At 38.1% G+C, this 25,516-nt stretch overlaps 1 protein-coding gene across 4 annotated transcripts in view; it reads left to right on the top strand.

The window, feature by feature from the left end:
• The window catches only part of NPNT (nephronectin), a 113,784-nt gene that overhangs the window by 36,487 nt on the left and 51,781 nt on the right, over positions 1-25,516 (top strand). For all 4 annotated transcript variants that reach the window (XM_043972994.1, XM_043972995.1, XM_043972996.1 and 1 more), the window contains one exon: positions 14,486-14,578. In XM_043972994.1, coding sequence (XP_043828929.1) covers positions 14,486-14,578 — 93 coding nt within the window. The remainder of the gene's footprint in view (positions 1-14,485; positions 14,579-25,516) is intronic.

Here is a 25,516-nt window from a genome sequence, read left to right as displayed (position 1 = left end):
TTGTTTAAGGAGACATAGATGGGGCAGCTAGATGGTACAGTGCATAGAGCACCGGTCTTGGATTCAGGACGACCTGAGTTCAAATCTGGCCTCAGATACTTGACACTTACTAGCTGTGTGACCCTGGGCAAGTCACTTAACCCCAATTGCCTCATCAAAAAAAAAAGAAAGAAAGAAAGAAAAAAAAAGAAGACATAGAAATCGTTGGGAATTCTCCAGTAGTCAAATGAACTTGTTCAAGAGTTCCTTTCAATGATACAGAACCCAACCTCTCTATGTTTGCCTGTCTTGTGAGACTCTCACCCATGACTTCCCAAAAGATAAAAATCCAGTCAATGGTTTAGACATTTTCCTTGATTTCTCCTGACATCTGCAGGTACTAATGGGCTACTTTGACCTCACTATGTGAGCAACTTGTCTTCTCTTTCTGTCATATAATTTTTGATGACATCCTTTACTTTTCTTCTTCCCCAGAGTTCTTCTTTAGTACTCTGTTGCAGTGTGCTCAGGCCCACCATTCAACTTTCCATTTCTTGCGATGTGATGCTCATTTTTAGTTTTTTGGAGGCAGTGGGTTCCATGCTTCAACCTAGCAATATTCAAGAAAAGTCTCAAAATCACTAGGGAGTAGAATCTGGTACCTACAAAATTAGCAGAAAGAGAAATTATTTTATTTAAGTGTTTTACATTGTTGATTCATTTGAACGTCAGTGTAGAATTATAAAATTGCCTCTAGTTGCAATTTTTCCCTCTCTAAATTTCTTTCATGTGTTGTTCCTTTCCTTATGTGACATTTCGCAGTATTCTGGTTGTTTTCTGCTTTTTCCCCTTTATTTCTAAAGCTGCTCTGGATCCTGGATTCTTCCTTGCTTTTCCTGGCTATCAGTAAGCATAACTAATGGATTGGGCGCTAAACTAGAAGTAAAACATTGGTGTTTTGCTGACTGAGTGAAGTTGGTCAAACCACTAACCCTTTAGTGCTTCTATTTCCCCATCTGCCAAATGCTGTATGGTTGTGAGTCTTGGAACAACAAAATCTCCCGAGTATTCAAGTTGCAGCTGACTCCCAGAGGTCAATGGGGAGGCTTATGGTAGGTATAAATAAGTAAATAAATAAATAGGCTTTAGCCTATTTTAAATCATGACCTATATGCAAGAAATAGTGTAAGGCATATCATCAAAGAAATGTATGATTGGAAAAGGAGGTAGACCAGGCATGCAACAGGGATGAAGGATAACAGATGAGCAGCCCAAACACTCTACTATTACCCACAAGAAGGCAAAAAGCCCTCTGGCATATTGGATCATTTCAGAGGCCTGGATTTATGGAAAACTGTGGAATAGAGTAGCACAGGATGAGAACACATGGGTAGGGTGCAATTTTTACTACCAGGAGGGACTGCCTACATTAAGGAAGTCACAGATTGATTGAAGTATATGAGAAGGAGAAAAACTTCTCCCTTTTTTCCTGATTCATAGAGACGTTACAAGGATAAATATAATAATCTATGTAAAAATGAATTGAGATTCCTAGGAAGAAAAGTTGCCTGCATGTGAGAGCCACAAATATATACTATTTTACAGAGGTGACATTAGTAACAAGGAATTGTCATTTCTTATTTCAATGTTTCTTACAACAGAATTTTAGGTTTGAACATAAGAAGAATTCTTTCATATCCGAAGGCATTAGAGCGGGTTACCATGGGAATTCTTTTTCCTTGGAGATTATAAAGAGCAGAATAAACTTTCATCTGTCTGGGTGTGTTTCATTTGGTCCTGCTTGAAGAAATAGATGTGCTCTCCAAGGTCTTTCCCAGACATATATTTCTGTCATTTTCCTCTTCAAAGTTCTGCCCATGTTTGAGTCTCCTGACTCAAAAATTAACTTAGCAATTCTGTACTCCTTTTAGCTGCTTTTCTCCTTCTAACTTCAACTGACTTACATTTGAAAGTAGGATCCTAGTTGTTTTCCCTTTGCTTTCAAATGAGCCTTGGATACCATTTATAACGAGAGCCTTTTCAAAGTTGCCTTTTTTTTGGTTTTGTTTATGCAAGGTACTGCTGAGTCAAACTTCTTAGTATTGCTTCCTTTGAGTTCCTTAGCTTGATTGTGTTTTGTTGATTTGACACACTTGGAAATCTGCGTTCTCAAGGGGAGTTCTGTGCAGGGTAGTTCTGCAACAATAAGGTTGAGTCATGTCACATTCAAGGGTCAGATTCTTTGCTAATAGTACCCCCAAACCCATTTAAGTAGTATAAGTAACCTAGCCAAGTGTGTGTATGTGTATACACAAATATATATATATATATACATATATATATAAATAAAATGCATATATGTATATATACACACACATATATATGACTTTTAATATGCAAATTATCAAACTATTTTATCTCTAGAAAAAAAATCCCTGTAACATACATTGGAATTTGTACTTAATTAACAAAATCAGCAATCAGTCTTTAAAACACCATGATAGTCTTTTCATACCACCCCGTAGATCATGGCCATTCTCTTTCTGCTTTTCTCGGGGCATATATGTAAGCTAATTATTACATATGCTTTAGAAGAAATATCACATTCTATTAGACTTCCCCTCCTCCTTCCACACCACCAAGTTTTCTACATTGAAAAACTCTTAGTAAAAAGCATCGTGTTTAAGGAATGCTTTTAAAAGATGTCTTTAAGTCCCTGAGATGAAGATTTTTTAAAGTTCTTTTTGCTTAACCTGTGCTACTGTTGTTGCCTGTCCCTTGAACAAATTTGCCATGAATTTATGTGAAAAATAAAGACCAAAAAAGGGGGAAAACTGAATACTCCAAGGGTTTTCCTGGCAGTTAAATAAAGATGGACAATTGCAGGCAATATAACTCTACTCTCAAATGAGTTATCCTTGAACCAGAACAGACCCTATACATAAAATGATCACTTTGGGACATATTAAAGTATTTAACACAAGTCATTTTACCTCTTGACCTCAGCTCCTTCATTTATAAAATGAAGGATCCTGACTACACGACATCTAAAATCCCTCTGAGCTCTGATATTCTATGATTCTGTGTCAGAGTTTCTGGAATTCGTACTAGAGACTTGACTTTTATCTTGATGTAAGATACAGGGAAGGAGATAAAAGGCCTTGAAGAAAAAGATGTTTCCCTTATCTCCTCTTCCCCACCCCTTAGGTGGATGAGATTTAAGAAGAAGAAAAAATGATGGGGAAGAAATATAACCGAGTGAAGATGTGGAGTTGGGGTGGCAGTAGTAGTCCTTCCTGGGCTATGGGATATGCTAAAATTGAGTTACTAGGTATTTTGTACTTGAGTGAAGCAGAAACACCCACAGCAAAAGGTACTTTTTAACTCTTTGTTGATTCAAAGATTGTTAGCTAACAGAAGAGGTGAGTGATATGTATATCTTAGGCTGCCCTGTGATACACTATGGGGCTATTATTCCTTGTAGGGTTTTGTGCATTTGGGGTTATTGTAGTTGAAAGCTTTGATTCGAAGATGGAATTTTGAAGAGTCTCTTTGCAAGGATAGAGTTCAGTAAGTGTTTACTGATAAAGACACATTTCTTGATTCTTTTTTCCACCCTTTCAGTCTGTCTACCATTTTGTTTCTAAGTTATACACCCTTGAGGACAGGATTCTGTTTTGGTTTTCTGTGGCATTAAGCCTAAAGTAACAAACATACCTACAGTTCTATGTAGATATATAAAAAAAATAAATAAATGATTCCTAGTACTCCAAAGATAATCTTATTTGCATGAAGTAGGTTCTTCTCAAGTTACAAAGAACAAATAATACTGTGTTGTCCTTTTCCTTGTTTCTTTGACATCTCAACCTGGTTCTATTTTTCCAATATATTTGAATTTTGGCTTACGGGATGATTAGTCATAAATATAATATTTTAGAAGTGCTATGTAGATTTAATTTTTTTCTAATTTGATATTTAAGAAATCTTCAGTAGTTCAAAAGATCTGGGATATTCCAGCAGTTGTGGGCATTCCTTCCATGGGCAAAGAATGCAACACTTCAACAATGTAGTCTTTGACAATCATGATGAGTTTGCTATAAGCAAGAAAAGTCATTGCCCTGTCTTCGGTGATAAACCAAGATTATCAAGGCAGGTCATTCATTGGGAGACAGATATATGAAGTCACCAAGTCATTGTAGCTTTGTAGCAAGTGGCACAGCTTGCTGCATCTATTGAAATAGATTTTGGTAGTCTGGAGTTACTTGCGTGCCATGATGAGGCATTGCTGGATGACTCTAGTGGAGGAAGTAAGAAATCAGGACTTACTAAATTAGCAACAGAAAATATGATCCAATTCCCAGCGTCACAGTTACATGAACTTGGTTGCTTTTTACAAGAATTTATTCTTTTTGGAATATTTGGAATTTGAAACATTTGGAATCAGAATCATTTGAAAATATTTTAACTTAACTAGTTTCAAATTAAAAAGCTATGTTCAGGGGCAGCTAGGTGGCGCAGTGGATAAAGCACTGGCCCTGGATTCAGAAGGACCTGAGTTCAAATCCGGCCTCGGACACTTGACACTTACTAGCTGTGTGACCCTGGGCAAGTCACTTAACCCCAATTTCCTCACCAAAAAAAAAAAAAAGTAAAAAAAAAAATCTACATTCATATTTTTCCCCAAGCCATTTATGATTCTTTCCAATTAAAAAAAAAATGTGACATAGAAGTTGATGAAAGTGACATATAGAAGGTTAAGGGGCAGATTACTTCTGTGTAGAAAACAAAAAACCAAGAAACAAAAACAAACAACAAAACCCTGTCCTTGGAGCAGGCATGGAATACTTGGGAAGCAGATAAATGTTAACTGGCATAGATCACTTAACTCTAGGGCAGTGGACCAACTACCCAGCATGACTTTATAGTGAACCCACTGCTAACACACATCTTATAGTCAGAGTTGGGGAATACTGCTCCACAAAATTTCTGTCTTGCTTCTGCACTGCTCCTGTCTTTTGCCATTGCAAATCAAATATCCGAGTTGGGTTGTTATTTTTCCCCCAAGCTCTGTGATATAATATAAATGTAATGTAATAGCAATGTAATAAAATGCAGGTGTTTGCTTTACCCAATTCTGAGGGTCACCAGAAATTCATCATCTGGTGGCACATCTTGGAATTTACAGAATTGTGTTGTCAAGGAACAGTCTTGCAAGGACCTTTGAGAAACCAGGGTCTTCTTCTAAGAAGCATCAAAGTAGAATTTTAATGGAATATGTTCTTTTCTTTTTTGAGACTGCATCTTCCTATTTCATCCAGACTGGAAGTGCAGTGGTCATTCACAGACCCCATTCCACTGCCAATTAGTAGAGAAGTTTTCACCTACTCTGTTTTTGACCAGAGCTAGTTGAGCCCCTTCCTTAGGCAGCCAGATTTAGTGCAAACACCCAAGTGACTTTAGCCCTACTATAGCTTAGAACTCTTTTTTTTGGTGAGGCAATTGGTGTTAAGTGACTTGCCCAGGCTGGTGCTCTATCCACTGTGCCACCTAGCTGCCCCAGAACTCTTAAGTTCAAACAATCTACTAGCACTGTTTTCTTCAAGAGCAGATGCCATTTACATCTCTTCTATATTTGAGGATTCTATTATGGGTCTTTATGAGTTCAAAGTACTTTATGGATTTTGTTTGAATCCTCAGAAGCAGGAAGGAAGCAGTCTTTTCAATCAATCAATAGACATTATCAAGCATCTACTATGTGCCAGACACTGTGCTAAGTGCTGGGGATAGAAAAAAAGGCAAAAGACAGTCTTTGCCCTCAAGGAGCTTAAAATCTAAGAGGAAGGAGACATGCAAATACATATGTGCAAAGCAAAATGTGTGTGTGTGTGTGAGAGAGAGAGACAGACAGACAGAGACAGAGACACACAGAGAGAGACAGAGGGACAAAGTGACAGAGACAGAGAGACAGAGGAAGGGAGGGAAGAAGAGAAAAGTTGAGAGGAGAGGCACTGGAATTAAGAGCAGTAGCGAGGGGCAGCTAGGTGGCGCAGTGGATAAAGCACCGGCCCTGGATTCAGGAGTACCTGAGTTCAAATCCGGCCTCAGACACTTAACACTTACTAGCTGTGTGACCCTGGGCAAGTCACTTAACCCCATTGCCCCGTAAAAAAAAAAAAAAAGAGCAGTAGCGAAGGCTTCTTGTAGAAAATGGGATTTTAGTTGGGACTTATAGGAAGTCAGGGAGGTCAGTTGGTAGAATTCAGGTGGAAGATCATTCTAGGAATGGGGGACAGCCAGAGAAAATGCTAAGAGGCAAGACATGAAGTGTCTTGTTTGTAGAAAAAGAAGAAGACCAAGTGTCACTGGAATGGAGCATGAATGTTGAACAAGGAGATGCTAGGTTTTAAAGGGAAACATAGGCTTTTTCTTGGTTTCAGGTGCTATCAAAAGTGGTAGTTTCTGAATTCCCATGATTCAGAATTCCCAAAGCTTTTGTGGAGGATTTCTCACTGAAAGAAAAGAGAGCTCACCACACAGTGGAATGGGTGATCATAAGGGGGGAATTTATGAGGAATCTGAGAATCATTTTTCATCAGCCTCAAGAGAAGCATGTATTTTCCTGTAGGGGGTTACAAATGCCAGATGATTTAATAATCATAATACCTCTAATTTATACCACACCCATAGCCAAGGAGTTCAAAGTACTTTATAGATTTTGTTTTGATCCTTAGAAACAGGAAGGAAGCAAATTCTGTGCCACACACATGCACACCATCTTTTTGCCTTGCCTCCTTTTTTTTGATGAGCCACTTGGCTTCTGTGCCCACTCTGTGTGTGGTTGCCCCCCAACCCAGAATGAGTTGATGCTGGAGACACTTCAAATAGCAATTTCTTCAAGCTCTTTGCAGTAGGTTGAACAGAAACCCTCTACTATCTGACTATGTAAGATGTCAAAGCCCCCCAAGTATTCACTTCTGTCTTCTTCTTGTCCCAAACTTAGTGCCTATATTTGATTCTAACCAACACTTTCAATAAGCCATGTGATTTGGGGCAAGTTTGGCTTTTTATAGCCTCTTATGTAAAATGGCAAAAGTAATACATAAACTATGTGCCTCACAGGATTCTTGCAAAGAAGGTCCTTTGTAAACTTTAAAACATGATATACATTGATTTGTCACCTATGTAGTTAGGTGGTACAGTGGATTGACTGCTGGACCTGGAGTCAAGAAGACCTGGCCTCAGACACTTAATTAGCTGTGTGACCTGGGCAAGTCACTTAACTTCTCTGCCTCATTTTCCTCAACTGGACAGAATGCGCAGATGAGAACAATTTGTCCCAATGGCCAAGAAGGTGGTTGAAGCAGGTGTTGTGAAGTGCTTAGACATTGAAGATGCCAACATCATTCACTGTATCCTGGGCTTCTGTCCTGCCACCGGCCATCAGTGACTCTGGAAGAGAGAGTGAGGCTGACTACTCTGCAACTTTGCCTCACTTAAATCCAATTCACACAGAAATCAAGACATCACCCTGAGATGTCATTGGTCCTCTTCAAAAGTGAAGGATGAGGGGCAGCTAGGTGGCGCAGTGGATAGAGCACCAGCCCTGGAGTCAGGAGGACCTGAGTTCAAATCTGAACTCAGACACTTAACACTTACTAGCTGTGTGACTCTGGGCAAGTCACTTAACCCCAATTGCCTCACACACAAAAAAATGAAGGATGAACACCCTCAACTCTAAAATTGGCATAGCAAAAACATCTACCTCCTTGTGTGAGGAGCAAATGGGATGATATTTGTAAAGTGCTTAGCACAGTACCTGGCACATTGTAGGCAGTTAATTATTGTGTTCCCTTCTGCCCCTCATCTTGCTATTTACTTCAGTTTCACAAAAATTTGTCAGGTGCCTAGCACATCCAAGGCACATGCTGGGTCCTTTGCTAGTCTGCATATCCAACTTAAGTAAATGCTTTACAAAAGACCAAAGGATCTTAGATTTAAACTGAAAGAGCCCCTCATTTTATAGATAAGGAGCAGACTCATAGAGGTTGTAAGTTTCCCAGGGTCACATAACTTGTAAATATGGGCCTCAGACCTGAATCACCTTGACTCCAGGACTCTGTCCAACTATGCCACCCTTTGCCCTTTCAAATTATGAAATACTTCCTGAAAACCAGGTATTCTGAATTGAAAATTATATCTTTTTGAAGTAGAAAAGAAGGGTATATTTGGAAAGAAAAAGGAGGAAGGGGAATAATTGCAAACAGAATGTGAGATTCTTGGTATTTTCAAGTGCAGGGAACAGACTTTATTGGCATGTCCAAATAATTACTATTTGAATAATATAAAAATATAAAATTGATGCTGTTTATCTAGAAATAATACAATTCATTCTGAAATACATGGTTGAAACTTGACATAAGAAATAGAAAATAGATTTTGATTCAATGTGAGGAACAACTTCTTAACAGCAATACACTGATGCTTTAAAAGTATTCAAAATCGTGCTGCATAAGCACTAAAAAACACTCCTTTATCATCAGTGTTTCCTGATCTTTTAAAGAAATGCATCTTTTAAGATGCATATTATTACTAATGGTAATGGTTCAAGATGACTTGAACCAGGGAAGAGTGGCTATTAGAAGCTCAGAATTCATTTCTGAATCAGGAGCCCTGAAAGTCAAATGTCTTCCCTTCATAAATTCATAGAGACACTTTCACACTGGAGGTTCAATTGTACTATATACCTTATTTCTTTAAAGACAAATTTTTAAAAGCTTGCATTTTTCTCTGACAGTGTCTATCTCTTTTTTCCCCAACTCCCAAATCTTATCATTCCAAAGTATACTAGCATCCTCTGTCCCTTGACATTTTGTGCATTTTGTGACATCAGAAACTCAAGATGAAGACATTGGATTAAAATTTCAAAAAGAGAAAAAACAATAAAATATCTTTTACTCTACTAAAGCACATGAAAGTCCTTTAAGACACTTTTAAGATACTTTAAGAGCAAAGCACATATTGTCCAGGGTTCATACAATCTTTGCAGTTGAAAGAGACCTCAGAGATCATTTAGTTCAACTCCTACCAGAATCATAAATCATCTCTTTAACATCACTGATAAGTGGTAACCAACCTCTCTTGAAAACCTTTGAGAGTGGAGAACTCACTACTGCCTGAGTAAACCCATTCCATTTGTTTTCTACCTTTTTTTTTTCAGGGCAATTGGGGTTAAGTGACTTGCCCAGGGTCACACAGCTAGTAAGTGTTAAGTGTCTGAGGTCAGATTTGAACTCAGGTCCTCCTGAATCCAGGGCTGGTACTTTATCCACTGCACCACCTAGCTGCCCCAACCCATTCCATTTGGAGACACTGCTAATATTTAGGAAGTTTTTCCTTTGTCTGCTTGGACTACTTCCTTGTCTCTTACTTCGGGTTTCAGTCATTCATTTCCTCTGCTTTCATGTTTTTCAGATAGTTTATGTTCATCCTCTAGACTTGAATATACCAAGAATTGCATGAATTCCATTTGGAAATGTCGTTTACTTCTTCTTTCTTTCCTTCTTCTAAATCTCTTTATCTCTCTACCTTCCCTTTCTTCGGTCAGTCAATGAGCATTGAGTAAGCACTTACTATGTGCCAGGCACTTTGCTTAGCAAGGAGAAAACAGGGTCACTTCCCTCAAGGACCTCACATTCTAACAGCAGAGACAATATGTAAAGAACTACATATATGTATATGTATAAATATGCACATATATATGTATAAATAACTACATGTTTTTATATATAATGACACACGCATAGTATAAATAACTACATATATATATGGTGTAAATGGAAGATAATCTTAGAGAAGAAGGCATCATAATTATCACCTCAGAAAAAATATGTTAATTAAGGGTGCATTTCAAATTTTAAAGAATTATAAATCCTTTTTGTAAGTCAGTCAGTAGTCATGTTGGTGGACATTTGATTAAGGTCTTGTTGGCCACGCATTTGCTAAGCAGTGCTAAGCTACAGAGATGAGAAGTTAACAGTTTGCTTTATGAACTGAAGTGACAGGAGGGAATAAGAATGTAGGGAGGGAAATGTGGTAAGGTGTGTATTGCTCTGAACCTTGTGCTCAAATCCAGTTTACAGATCATCTAACAGTATACAATTGGTTTAACAGCAATATTATCAGACTTCCTCAAGTAAATCATTTCCATTGCCAAGCTTTGAACAAGCCTACTTCTGTCAGAGATGAATGTAATGTTTATAATTACATTTCAAGCGTTTGTCAAGTAGAATATCCTCTGCTTTTAAAAAGCAGCTCATTCATTATTCACTAAACATTTTAGGTGCCCACCATGTAGGGCAATATGGGGAGTACAAAAGCAGTAGAATTCATGGACTTTGGCCTTTCTGAGTTCATAGGTTTGTTGGAAAGACAAAAATAGTCAAGAAACAAAAGCAAGTAGTTTGAAGATAACAGAGCACCAACTATTACCTTAGTGCTGAGAAATGAAAAGTAAGGGTGTGATCAGGAAAAGTCCTTGCTAGTCAGAGATGTCATCTCCAAAGAGTATTATGATTTTGAGGGAAATGTAATGGATAAAGATTGGCAAAATGGAGATAGGAGGGAATTTCAGGCAATGAGAAAAGTGTGAACAAAACCAGGAAATTGTATTGTCGTTTATCCTCAGTTCATCTGTGGCTTTCCCCCCACCCCCACCCCCGATTCTTCCTATCTAGTTAGTCACCACATCATGGACATTCCTTCTCGAGGCTGCCTCTTACACTTCTCCTGCTCTATCTGCCATCTCCCTAGTTGAGACCCTCATCATCACAGTCCGGACTTCAAAATGCTCTCTACCCGACCTTACCACAAGCTCTCCTCTCTCCATTCTACATGGCACTTCCAAATTAATCTTTCTAAAATATCATTTGCATTATGTCCTTCCACCCCCATCCTCAACAAAAGTTTTCAGCATAAAGTCCAAATGCCAAATTCTTCAACCTGGTGCTGAAGGTGCTTTATGGTCTGGAACTATGTTCAGTGACTGTCTATTAAACACACGCTATGAACAAGGAACTATGGTAGGCACTGGGGATACAAAGACAGAAAATTAAAGAGTCCCTGACCTCAAACAGCTTCTATTCTATGTAACTATTATTATTATTATTATTATTATTCCCCTGCATCCAGCCCTAAAGACTTAGGGCTCACTAGCCCTTAAATATTATTTTTATTCCAAACTGTTCATTATGATACTGAAATTCCCTTTTCCCTGCTCTTTGCCTATCTAAATCCTTCACCTATTAATCACCTCCTAATTGTTCAGGCATTCAGTTCAAGTTTTTTTTTTTTTCCTCTATAGGTCCTTCCTTGACTATTCTCTTGCTCCTCAGAATTCCTTTAAAGTTTTCCATCTCTCCCTTTCATTTGGGAAATCATATAGAGACTTAATAATTTCACATATGTATATCTTGTCCTCTCACTCCCAACCCTAATGTTAGATTGTAGAAGACTTGGGAAATGTCATACATCTCTTGTTTATTTCTTGGGACCCAGCACTTACTTGATAGTAAATAGCTGCTTAGTGGCTCAGTGACTCAGTGGATAGAGTGCCAGGTCTGAAGTCAGGAAGACTCATCTTCCTGAGTTCAAATCTGGCTTCAAACGCTTACTAGATGTGTGACCCTGAGAAAGTCAATTAACCCTGTTTACCTCAGTTTCCTCATCTATAAAATGAACTGGAGAAAGAAATGGCAAACCACTCCAATATCTGCCAAGAAAATCCCAGAAGGGATAATAACGAGTCAGAAATGACTGAACAACAACAACAGAATATTATGAATAAGGTAGAAACTAGCCTGCCTGGAGTGGGAAAGCTGTGATAAAAATTGAATTACACAATTAGTAATGGGGATAGAAAGGATATGAGAAAAAGGGCTAAATAGAGGGCTCTGAATGCCAAGCTGAGAACTTTAACTTTGATCTGCTAAACCAAGGGGAACCACCATAGGTTCTTAACAATGAAATAGCATAATATGGATGGGATTTCAAAAAGGTGGCAGCTACATGTGAAGAAAACACTTTGACTTGAGCTGTATGAAGTCATTGCTCCTCAATTTACATCATCTTTTATGTTGCTACTTCTATCAGTCTGTGATCTCATACCAATGGTGTTCTCTCCAGGGATACACATTCCAGCCTGTTTATATCTTTTTGTGCATGACTCTGGACTATATGCTCTCGTGAACCCAGTCTGCAAATACCAAAGAACACAGAGCTATCTATTAATGATCTCTTCATTTTGAAACATGGCCAATTCTCCTTCTTCTCCTAACTTACATTGTATGACTTCACTTAAGCAGTCCCTTTGTTAGTAATAATATATCTTGCAGTGTTTTCCCAACAACCACGTACCTCTCTATTACCCTTGGGTAACCTATAACTTTAACTCATCGGAGCTTGATATTTACAACTTGCAAATATGCAACATTGCAGGAAAAATATGGAAGTTAAATGATGGGTCTTTGTTCAAGGGATAAGTTTTGAGTCCTTAAAAGCACTGAGCCATTATTTCCTAAATCCATCTTGTATTTCCCTTTTTAAAAATTTCTGGGCCCATTTTATTATTTATCTGCAGCTTTTTGCCCAAGGTATGTGTGTGTGTATGTGTGTGTGTGTGTGTGTGTGTACACAGGCTGTGTAATACATGCATGTGTTTTGCACGTACATGATACACACATCATGTGCATACTCTGTGTCTAATATATATATATATATATATATATATATATATATATATATATATATTGCACTGTACGAATGCATATATGAGCTCTCTTTCTGACTACACATAATAGTTCAAATCTTTTATGACTGATGACCAGCAATGAACTCGTATGTTCTGACTTCAGGGTCAATGTCATCCCCCACTGTCCCATGACTACCTCTTGAAACAGAGGGCCTCTCTCTATTGGTACATGTCTCGGGGAGTCCTGTCTGATTTTTATATGTATGGGGAATGTGAGGAGATACCCAGAGTTGAAGAGCCTTCAAAGTGATGTTTTCCTCTATTGAACTGAGTGCCTTTTTATAGGAAACACACCAAAAGTCCAGTGAAAGCTCCTATCCTCTGCTTGTTGTTTGTTGTTACTCAGTCATTTCACTTGCGTCTGACTCTTCATGACCCCATTTGGGGTTTTCTTGGCAAGATACTGAAGTAGTTTGCCATTTCCTTCAGCTCACTTTGTAGATGAGGAAACTGAGGCAAACAGGGTTAAGTGATGTGCCCAGGGTCACAGACCTAGTAAGGGTCTGAGGCTGGATTTGAACTCAGGTCTTCCTGATTACAGGGAGGGCGCTCTATTCACTGCCACCTAGCTGCTCCTATCCTTTGCACCTGTCAGTTCTCTGATGGTAATGACATCATCTGCTTTAGAATATCATTTTGAAAAGCCAGTTTGTTCTCTTCTCAAACCATCATCAAGGATTCCTTCAATGTGGTTTCATATTATTCTCATAAAGATTTTATAGACATGGGAAAACCTGCACATGAGTGAGTAGTTACTGCTAATTACCTTCATTTGGGGTAATGACACTAGGCCTCCTCTTTATACACTCACTGTAGTCCAGCTCTCTTTCCCCATCATTGCTTTCTTAAGGGCCATTTTTACTTCCTTTGCTGCCTCCACAAAGTCCTAGTATGAAACCTTGTTGAACAGCAAAAGTGAACCTGTCATCTCAAAGGCTGTGGCTGAGAAGCCCAAAGCCTTGGCTGGCTCTACAATATTGGAAAGGCTCAAGGTAGAAGAGACCGTGGATGCTTATGGGAGACCACAGTATGGAGAAAACCAACAACAGTAGGCAAGGCTTTAGCCATGGCAACCTAGGAAACAAAATATAAAATATTGTCTATTAACATGGTTTTCATCAAAGAGAGACTTATTTAAAATTTAGTTTCAAACTTTTGAATACACTATAATTAGAGGCTTGTAGCTAAAGCAGCTTTGGGTGTACTTAGAGTAATGAGATTGTGGGTAGTGATAGAGATCAAATGAGATCACTTAGGTAAAGCATTCTGTAAACATTACAGTGCTAAATGTTAGCCATCATCATTATTATCAGGGGGTAATGCAAAGTTGGCATCTTTATTATACCCATATCTGTGTTCAGATATATATTGTACATTTAAATATGAGCACTTCCCTAAAACTTAGTAAATATTCTGGGCCAAGTAAAATCTATAATTACATAAATTCATGGTATAAACTGAAATGTTTTAGGGACTAAATAACATTAATTAATAAGTCAAATTAATTAAAATTAAATTAAATTAAGTATAAAACCCTAAGACACTCTTTCTCCCCAATTTTGTATATTTTATCTACTTGATGATGGATACTGCTTTTCCTTTTGTTATTGAAACAGTACATTTGCACTGATGCTTACAGACACAGTGTGTTTCATGAGCTTATTGACTTGCTAATGACATTGTCTATCCCTCTTTTCACAGCTGTATGCCAACCCAGATGCAAGCATGGTGAATGTATAGGCCCGAACAAGTGCAAGTGCCACCCTGGATACTCAGGAAAAACCTGCAATCAAGGTAGGAACAGAATCTGATGTGCATAATTAAAAACAACTGGCCCCCTTACAAAAAGAAGTGCAATTTCCTTTATTGGTTTAGTGGCAGCTCCTTTCCAGAGTTTGATCATTTCCTAAATAACATTTAGTAAGCCACATTTGATGGTCTGCTAAAACAGACTAATAGTAATAATAATACCAATACTAATAACAACAATAACATCAATAATAATATTATATATGTATATAGTACTTCATATTTTGCAAAGCACTCTACATTTGTTATCTCATTTGATCCTCACAATCAGCCTGTGAGGTAGGTACTGTTACTATGTCCATTTTATAGATGAAAGGACTGAGACTGTGGAATTTAGGTAACTTGCCCAGGGTCACATAGCCAATAAGTGACTGAAGCAGGATTTGAATTTAGGTCTTTACCCCAAGCCACTTCACCACCTGACCAGGTTTCACCAAGTTTTAAATCCTGACTTAGTTGCTTATTACTATATCACACATAAGTCTCCCTGGGTCTCAGTTTCCTCATTTGTAAAATGAGGAGGTAGGACTATATGGACTCTGAGACCCCTTTTAGATGTAACTCGTTGATGCTTTAGTCCTGTGTTTTTTGACTTGGTCTTAAAACAGAAAAAGCAGCTTTATCCCTTTGATTCTTTTCCAAAACTTTACTTTAAGTTTTGAAAAGCAATAGGATGGAGTGGAAAGAACCCCACAGGAGGTTCCACAAGTTACTCTACCTCTCTGGGTTTCAATGGTCTTAGTTTTAAAATGGGGATAATGACACCTTGTCTGCTGCTAATTTTTTTCAGATCCTTGAAATTCTAAGATCTATGATGCTGTAATTAAATCTCCTTTGGACGTGCTGAGGATGAAACTGGGAGGCTTCCTCTAGGAAGTAATCAACCTAAAACATTTGTATCAAAAACATAGTATCTACTATATGCCAGATACTATTAGGGATACATATATGAAGAATGAAACAACACATTTATACACATGGATCTATACATATGTATGTATATGTGTGTATGTACAGATAGATACATTTACAGACATGTGTATTGTATGTATGCAGACATAAATATAAATACACATACCTCAAGGATAGATAGGTACCTTTAAATACATTATATATACATATATATGTATATATAAATTAACATAAAGAGACTAGATATAAGTAAATGTCAGATAGTTAAATATAAATGGTTGAAGAGAAGAGCTTTTTCTCAAAGTTTGAATGGGGAAAGGAGACATAAATAATGACCACTTAAAGAATGGTAGAGTCAAGTAAAGATTTTCAAGGCTAGGGGAGATTTGGGCATGCTCATATGCATATGCATCAGGGATGGAGTCTTGAAGAGAAGTCAGAAATTAGGAGAAGAGAAAATGGATGAAGGCACAAGTTATTGGAGGAGATGGGAATGGATAAGATAAAAAGCAGAACTCGTAAAGCAAAAGGCCACCTCATTTCTCCATCTACTGAGAGGGAGGAAGGATGTGGTGGTCTGCTCATGGCTTGAGAATTATTTTACAGAGCTAGAAAAAATAACAAAATTTATCTTAAAGAACAAAAGATCAAGAATATCAATAGTTTGGAATAGTCACAGTGGGGAGAATGATAAAGAGTAAATCAGGAAATAATAAACAGACTGATGGGAAGCAGTGAGGACCTAGTTGAAGATGGATAATAGAAGGAAGAAATAGGAAAAATAAATGCAGAAGTAGTGATGGGAAGTAAGGATAGAATTTGCACCTTGATAAAGACAGATCTAAACAACAGGAGAAATATTAATTTTTCATGGGTAGGCTAAGTAAAAATTATAATTTTCCCTGACTTAATTTACATATTCAGTGCTAATCAAACTACCTGAGAATTATTTTACAGTGCTAGAAAAAATAACAAAATTTATCTTAAAGAACAAAAGATCAAGAATATCAAAAGAATCAATGAAAAAAAATGTAAAGAAAGATAGCCTAGCAGTACCCGATTTCAAACAATATTACAAAGTGATAATCATGAAAACAATCTGGTACTGGCTAAGAAATAGAGTGGTAGATCAATGGAATAGATTAAGTACACAAGACGCAGTAGTAAATAACCATAGTAATCTAGTGTTTAATAAACTGAAAGACCCAAGCTTTGGGTTCAAGAACTCACCATTCAACCAAAATTGGTAGGGAATGGAGAGTATTTTGGCAGAAACTAGGCATAGACCAAGAATTCACTATATATCAAGATAAGGTCAAAATGGGTAAAAGGTGATATCATGAGCAGATTAGAGAAGCATGGGATCTCTTACCTGTCAAATCTATGAATAAGGGAAGAGCTTATGATCAAAGAAGAGAAAGAGAGGATCACAGGAGGTAAAATAGATAATTTTGTTCACATTAAACTAAATCTAGATCTGTATGCAAGAGAGCTGAAAGAAAAAGGGAAAGAATCTATATGTACTGAAATATTTCTAGCAGCTCTTTTTTGTGGTGGCAAAGAATTGGAAATTGAGGGGATGCCCATCAATTAGGGAATAATTGAACAAGTTGTGGTATTTGACTGTAATTGAATACTTTTGTGCTATAAGAAATGATGAGCAGTAAGATTTCAGAAAAACCTGAAAAGACTTACATAAATGACATTGAGTGAAGTGAGCAGAACCAGATGATTATTGTACACCATAACATCAATAGTGTAATGATGATTAATGATGAAAGACTTGGCTACTCTGATCAATACAATGATCCAAGACAATTCTGAAGGACTCATGATAAAAAATACTGTCTACCTCCAGAAAAAGAACTGATGTCTGAGTGCAAATTAAAGCATAATGTTTTCACTATCTTTTTCTTGCTTTAAAAAATATAGCTAATGCAGAAATTTGTTTTACATGATTTCACATGTATAATTGTTTGCCTTCTCAGTGGAAAGGGAAGGGGCTGGAAGGAGGTGGATAATTGGAACTCAAAAAAATAAATATTAAAATACATATATATATATGAAATTGGGAAATGTTTAACAAAATAATAATATACAAAAAATAAGATAGAATGGATAACATAAATTTGTAATGGACTCAATCAGCATAGTTGTGCAACTTTCCCTATTGGCATTCAGCAACTTGTGAGATGAATGATAGTAATAATGCTGGGCTGAGTTTTGGAAAGGAATGATTGGCAATAGGATGATGGGACAAAGGATCCAATGACTCAGGGCAGTGAAAGTTAAACTGGTTAATAAAAGGGTCTGCATTTTGTGGTAAGACTCAAGCAAGGATGATGACCTGGGAAAGAAGGATATAGTTACTAGGAGTGGAGCTGAGGATGGAGAATGAGCTGGCTATGGCTAAATGCCAGAGATGAATTTTAGGACTGTGGCTTGTGAGTGTGGAACCTTTGTGAATGAGTAATGTTCTCACTGTCATTTTTATATGTCTGAAATGTAATGAATGGATATATTAGAACTGCAGAGGCTCATGAGCTGGCAAGCAAAGATATCGGAGGTGACATCAACTTGGAAGTTGAAGTTTCTAAATATAAAGGGCTGGGATGAAGAGTAAGACCAGGAACTGAAAAAGGAGGGAGAATAACTTGGGAACTGGTAAATAATTGTTCCCAGGATCTGCATATGGAGTTAGACCTTGACAGAATCAACCACAAAAGAACAATGGTAAAACAGTATATTGGTAATGGAGCACCATATATAGAATATCTCATTTGATCCTCATCAATTTGAGAATTTGATATCTTACATATTAGAGTGTGTATCTCATATTTGTTTCTTTAAAACTACCATCTCATTTTGTTTGCTCTTCCCTGCTGGCTAATACTCACAAGTAGTAGCAGGTCAGGCTTTGGTTACTGTAGAATCTGTTTTTATATTAGAACCCTCATTTAATACTTTCACACGGTCCCAAGTACTGTGGCTATGTATGTCAATGCCTTACAAACGTGTCCCTAAATGTCAGAGCCGTGCTTCAGAGAAGTGTGCTTAATAAGCCACTTCTGAGATTTCAGGAAGTGAGTTTTAATTTGCTTTGTGATGGCTACTAAGACTTTAAATAAAACACTTCCAAACTACTTAGGCTACTCACAGAACTCAGGTCTCTTGTCTCTTAGCATGAGGAAATCAGTTTACAATGGACTTCTTCCTTATGTGTGCTCCTGGTTTTCATCAGAGAACTTTAATATACTGGGTTCAAATATCAGATCCCAAAACAGTCCTTTTATGGTACTTTTTGGAGAAGGAGAGTCAGATGCTGTTTTTACTTGTGAACCAGCATTTTTACACTTGCAAGAAAAGAAAAGAAATTATATTGATATCTAGCATAAGTTATAAGAATCAAAATTAAAAAACATCTAGCTTTTGAAATAAAAATCCCAACTGACTATATAAAGCTGACACACCTCCATGTGCATGTCTAAAAAATCTCTCTCTCTCTGCTTTCTTTTGGTAAATGTGATAGGAATGAATGTGCAACAAAGCACGGAGATAGCCATGGTGGATTTAAGATGGTAGCAGGGAGAATTGAGTTGGGGATGGGGAGAGGACAGAGTAGAATCAGCAAAATGCATGTAGTAAATTGCCCCAATGGATCCAAGGGATAAGTTCTAATCCTATGGAAAACTATGGCAACTTTCTAATTGATAGATTACAGGCTTTTTTCTAGAATAATTTTCAGATTTGATTAATTTTGATATTCCCCAAAACACCCAGCAGGAGTCCTTGCACATCATAGCCATCTTTCCTGACTCTGCTGACCATCCCTTCCTTCATATTTTTTCTTCTCTTGGATTCTGTGACATTGCTCTTTCCTGATTGTCTGCCTGGCTTTTATAATCACTCCTCAGTTGGCCCTGATTCTTCTTTCTATCCCTCTTCCCTGAGAGTAGAAGTCTTCTAAGGTTCTGTCCTCAACTTCTTCTCTCGGCCACTCTTTTTTCTTTTTCTTTCTTTCTTTCTTTCTTTCTTTCTTTCTTTCTTTCTTTCTTTCTTTCTTTCTTTCTTTCTTTCTTTCTTTCTTTCTTTCTTTCTTTCTTTCTTTCTTTCTTTCTTTCTTTCTTTCTTTCTTTCTTTCTTTTTGGTGAGGCAATTGGGGTTAAGTGACTTGCCCAGGGTCACACAGCTAGTAAAAGTCAAGGGTCTGAGGCCAGATTTGAACTCAGGTACTCCTGAATCCAAGGCCAGTGCTCATTCCACTGCACCACCTAGCTGCCCTCTCTTGGCCATTCTTAATGACTCCAACTATTATCTCTATGTGGGTGATCCCCAAATCTTTACCTTTAGCCATGAACTACAGTCCTCTGCTCCTTACTTATTCTCTCTTCTAGGTATGGTTGTATATGGAGAGAGCACTGGTTTTGAAGACAAAGGAGATGGGTTCTAAAAGTAGTTCTGTTATTTATTATTTATGTAATGCTAAAGCTCAGTTGCCTCATCTACAAAGGGTTTGCAAGGGTGGTTTCTAATGCTTCAGATAACTCAAAATCCATGATCCAATTAATAAATGTGTGTTGATTGTATAGTACCTGGTATTAAGTACTTTATAAATATTATCTCATTTGATCATCACAGCAATCCAGAGAGGTAAATGATATTATCTCCATTTATGGTTGAGGAAACTGAGGTAGACACAGGTTAAGTGAGTCACCCAGGGTCACACAGCTAGGAAGTGTATGAGGCCAGATTTGAATTCAGGCCATAATCCAGGACCAGTGATCTATTCATCTCTAATAGTAACCTCTACTACCAATACCTTAAGCTCAACATATGCAATAATGAATTAATTTTCTCCTCAAAATCCTTCTTATCAAATGAGATTGTGTGTGTAAAGTGCTTTGAAGTGGTATATAAAAATGAAAGGTGTTATTATCATCACCACCACTATTATGACTTCCTAGAGTAAAACCTCCCTCTCTCCTTGGCCAACATTCCCCTATGTGTGTTGTCTTCCTCTGTTACTACATAAGCATATTAAAGGTAGAGACTATGTTACTTTTTGTATTTGCAACACCAGCACTTAATACAGAGCTTGGCACATACTAAGTGCTTGAGAAAATGGCTTTTCCTTCATCCTTACATTCTTTACATAGCCAGTCTTTTAGTTGCCCAGGATTAGAACCTTTGCTTTCTCCTTCACCCCACCCCCACCCCAATAAGCCACATCTGGTCTACTTTTCCCTCTATCTCTTACAGCCACCCGCTCCCTTCCATCTCAATTGTTATCCTGGTTCAGTCCCTCCTTACCTCTTACCTGAGCAAGACTCTCCCAACTAGTCATCTTGACTCCAAACTCTTCACTTTTCCATTCATCCTCCAAATCCCTGATAGAATAATCTTTATAAAATACCGGCTTGTCAACCTTCCCCTTCCTCCTCCCCCTCCTGTCTTATCTTTCTCTTTGGCTTCCCTTACTCCTCCTCCCCACTCTTTTTTGCTCTTCCTTGCCCCCCAACCCCCTTCACATTGTGTTCCAGTTAGTCAGAACCTGCTCCAGCAGCCCTAGTTCTGCATGCCCTGTGAATGAAAGTAATCATTTCGAGGGGATGAGGCATTTTCCATAATACCAGTAGAAGTGAGGCTCCTGCAGAATTCTTTTCTCAGGGTTTGAGTGAGCTGTGGGGGAAATGCCATTGGGAGATAGGTAACAGGATGTAGTAGAGAAAGTCTTCACTGAGTCAGGAAGAGCTGAGTTTAAATTCTACCTCTTACACGTAGGCAATCTAAAACAAAATATACCAATAAAATCAAAATAATTTATCAAGAACCCCAAAACACAGGTATGTGACGCAGAGCAAAGTGAGAAGAACCCCAGGTACATGGTGTACAATAGCAACAATGTGCTAAAGATAAACAGCCTAAAAATTCTGATAGTCTTATTCCCTTGCAGTCTGTCTACTGCCTATGAAGATAAAGACACCTTAGACTGATGTTCTAGACCCTCCTTCACAGTCTGACTCTAACCTACCTTTACAGACTGATGTTACATATGACGTTACAGTCAAACCGAACTACTCATCCTCCCCCCTATTTTTCCAGTCATTTCTAACTCCATTCTTTTGTGCATTCCAAATGAATTGAATTCCCCATGTTTCCAGTGGTTAAAACCCTTCCCTTTCTTGAAGAGCTACCTCAGGTGTCACCTTCATGAAGTCTTCCTTGATCTCCAGAGCTTGACTTTAATGTCTCATGGATTCAAATGAGATAGCTTTGAAAACTATCACATGCTATATAAATACTAGCTGTTATTTGCTACTGTTATTGTTGTGTCTCTCTGATCTCCCTTCTGCACTTGGTATATTCTAACTTGCATTATAGTTGTCTTCTCTCTTTACTGGATTGGAAGGGCATGTGCTATGTTATATTTAATCTCTGTGACCCTAGTGCTGAATGTTTGCTATAGTCATCATTAGATGCCTATTAGCTGCTTGTTAATGAATTTGTCAGGGCTGCTGAAGACCCTTGGTGGTTTTGTATGCCTCAGGAGGAGCAAATAGCTCCACAAGATGTCAGGTATAGCATTTTAGGGCTATTATTCAGCTCCTTGGCCCTAGGATCTGTGCCAGGCTGGAGAGAACTGCTCTGCTATCTGGGCAGATGAGAGGCATAACTTTAAATTTCAGAGGAGAGGGAAAGAATGAGGATCAGGAGAGGGAAAGAGAGGGGGAAAGAGGAAGAGAGATGGAGAAAGAGGATGAAGAGAGGAAATGGTGGAAAAGGGAGATGAGGAGGGGGAGAGGAGATAGAAAGAATGGAAGAGGAGAGAGAAATAAGGAAGAGAAGAGGAAAAAGGAGAAGGAGAGGGAGAGGGAGAAAGCAAAAAGAAAAATAGGGAGAAGAGAGGAATGAAAGGAATGGGAGAAATGAAGAAAACAGAAGAAGAAAGGGAGAGAAAAGAGGAAGAAAGAAAAGATGGAGAGAAAGGAGAAGAGAAGGAAACAAGGAAGGATAAAAAGAAGAGAGGGGAGAAATGAGGATGAGAAGAGAAGGGAAAAGAAGAGAAGTAGGGAGGAGGAGAGAAGAGGAGAAAGGAGGAAGAGGAGAGGAGAGGAGAAGAGAGGAGAGAGAGAGAGAGAGAGAGAGAGAGAGAGAGAGAGAGAGAGAGAGAGAGAGAGAGAGAGAGAGAGAAAAAATATTAATAATATTGCTGGGGGAGAAGAGGAATTCTGCCATTCTGTTCACTATTATGCTCAGTGAACATATGCCCTAGAATAAGTATGTGAGATAGACACAAACCTATATCCTCTGCCTTTGATGTCAAGTATCTTCTTCCTTCAGTGGAAACTGCTGAACTTATAAAAAATGATCCCACTCCCTTCCTCCAAAAAAGTTATTGACTGGGAATAGGTAAATGAATACCACTGAAAATCCATAAAAGTTAACAGGAAACCTAAGTAAATAAAGGCACATTTCTGGAGTTGAATATGGGACAGGGTGCCTGGGGGAGCAAGTGAGCAATGGGGGTGGGGGGAGGTTGGCACCCCGGACAGCCCCACTTTGTCCCAGCCTGATGACTGAACCCTTAAAGGGAATCTTGGATCATAAGATCATAAATTTGGAGATGCCCTCCAAAGTTACAGGTCTGTCTTGCTAACTTCTCTCACCTGGGTTGTTCCTTCGTGCTAGAGACTGTTCACTTTAGTAGCCTACTGTGGAGAGAGAGAGAGAGAGAGAGAGAGAGCGAGAGAGAGAGCGAGAGAGCGAGAGCGAGAGCGAGAGAGAGAGAGAGAGAGAGAGAGAACAGTATGGGGATTTTCAGATTTTCCCCTGACTCACTAATTTTAGAACTTGATCTTTGTATAGGGTGCACCTCTACTATAAACTTTAGGACTATGTTGAAGCATATTCCTTCCCCCAAAAGTCTTGCTTTTTGAAAGTGTTATCTATAGGTTTTTAAACATATATTGTCCACATATGCATACATACAAATATTTCTATATATTAGATATACACAAATTTTTATATACACATATATTCAATGTGTGTGGGAAATTACTACTGTATGAAACTTTTTCTGTAGGAGGGAGAAAGTCACAGGGGGTTGGGAAAGCTTCAAGAGTATCTCTTCACACTGAATCAGACTTAACAAAAAACTACACTGAGTTTGGAAAGTAGGTTTTAATTCAAAACTGGAGGCAGCAGTACCAAGGAATAACTCTGGTAAGAGCCATACCTTTTAAGAACCCCCTCCCTCTTTCCTCTTCCCGTTTCCCCCCCACACACAGCCCCACCCCCATGCCCTCATACAGACAGCCTGGGAAAAGCATCTTGAGTTACAAAATGCTTACAGGGCAGCCATCTCAAGCAGGAAGTCAGGTTATGCTTCCAAGTGACTTAATTTAGCAACTGTGGAGCTTAGTGTGAATCTGCTGTTGGAGGTTTGTTCTCCCCTCTGAGATAAAATATGAAAACCACAGCCTTGGAGCAGTCACTGAAGATACCACAGAGAGCACTTGGTTCTTCTCACAGGAATGATGTTCTAACCCAATCTCTGAAAGCATTCACTGGTCAGTGTATTCTGTTCCCCTGAATTCCTCCTATAATGCCAATAGAGTAATATTAATAGAGTACTACTCCACCCCCCTCCACAAAGAAGCAACACTCTACTCATATACTCCAATACAATTCTCCTATACTTAAAATGTGAAATTTTATATTATGAATGTCTGCCTTTCGAGGAATTAGAAAATGGTGCCAATGAATTCACAGACAGATGTGTCGGGATCATCATGGGAGAAAGGAGGAATGTCTAAATTCGTATTACTGTTGTAATTTCAACATGGTTTTGTGTTTCATCTTGCCGGATTCTTGCATGCTGATGAAAAGATCGGCCTTTGGTATCTCAAGACCAGACAGTGACCTTTGGCTGACAGATGGGTTTCATCTGAAAGATGATCATTTTTCTGAAGGATAACCATCTGTGCACTTTAACCCCTGTTTTAGTTTGTCAACAATGACAGCATTTGCCTCTGACCTTGCTAATATGAGAAGTGTGTTTGTGTTTTCTTATCCAGGAACTGAGATTCATTTTGTATCAGGCATTTAATTTGGTGTGAAAACAAGCTGTGAGAATCTGAGAATAAGGGTTTGTTGTCTTATTGAATTTTTAACTTTGATTCTCAACCTTCTTGCTATGCTTTTGGGAAGCTGAGAAGGGCAGCATTCACCTTTTCAATGTAAATCTCTCTTATATGCATAAATAAAAAGTAACTTTAACATAAGATCATCCCTGAATCTTGAATGAAAATATTGGTGATACCTCCTGATCCTCAGAATGGGGCTTTAAAAAAGGAAATTATGCATATATTTGTAACCCTGAAATGTCAGTGATGTGAATTACTGTTGCATAGTTCTTAAATATATTTTTAATGGTTTACCTAAAAAACAGTTTGGATGCAATTCAAGTCAATTCAACCAATGTTTATTAAGTACAAAATGTGAAAGGCACTGAAGATGCAATGCTGACAATGCAACCCCAAAATCTGTTGAGGAGATATGACCTATACATAGATAAGCATAATATAAGGCATAGCTGGTAGTACCTTAGGAAAATTTGAAGAGGGACTGAATACTAATTTTAGTGAGTAATATCAGGGAAGGCTTCGTGGAAGAATTGATACCTTGAAGGAGAAAATGGATCTTATCCTAGAGTATGAGAGAGTTTGTGTTAGGCATGTGTAAATACTTGAAAATGGAGAACAGATAGTACAGTTTTTGTTGAAATCAAGAGTATGTGAAAGGGAATGACTTGGGTAGATGGTTTTTCCATGTTGATGGTTAGAAAGTGTGGATTTTTTGTCTTATACTTTTATGTCTTGACTGAATCGTTTAGAATAGCAGTTCTGAAACTTTTTGGTCTCAGGACCATTTTACCCTCTTAAAAATTATAGAGGACCCCAAAGAGTTTATGTTTATATCTATCTAGCTATTTGTATCTAGGTAGCTAGT

Source organism: Dromiciops gliroides, chromosome 6 (assembly GCF_019393635.1).
Source record: "Dromiciops gliroides isolate mDroGli1 chromosome 6, mDroGli1.pri, whole genome shotgun sequence".
NCBI classification, from domain to species: Eukaryota; Metazoa; Chordata; class Mammalia; order Microbiotheria; family Microbiotheriidae; genus Dromiciops; species Dromiciops gliroides.
This window is presented reverse-complemented; position numbering and strand designations above follow the sequence as displayed.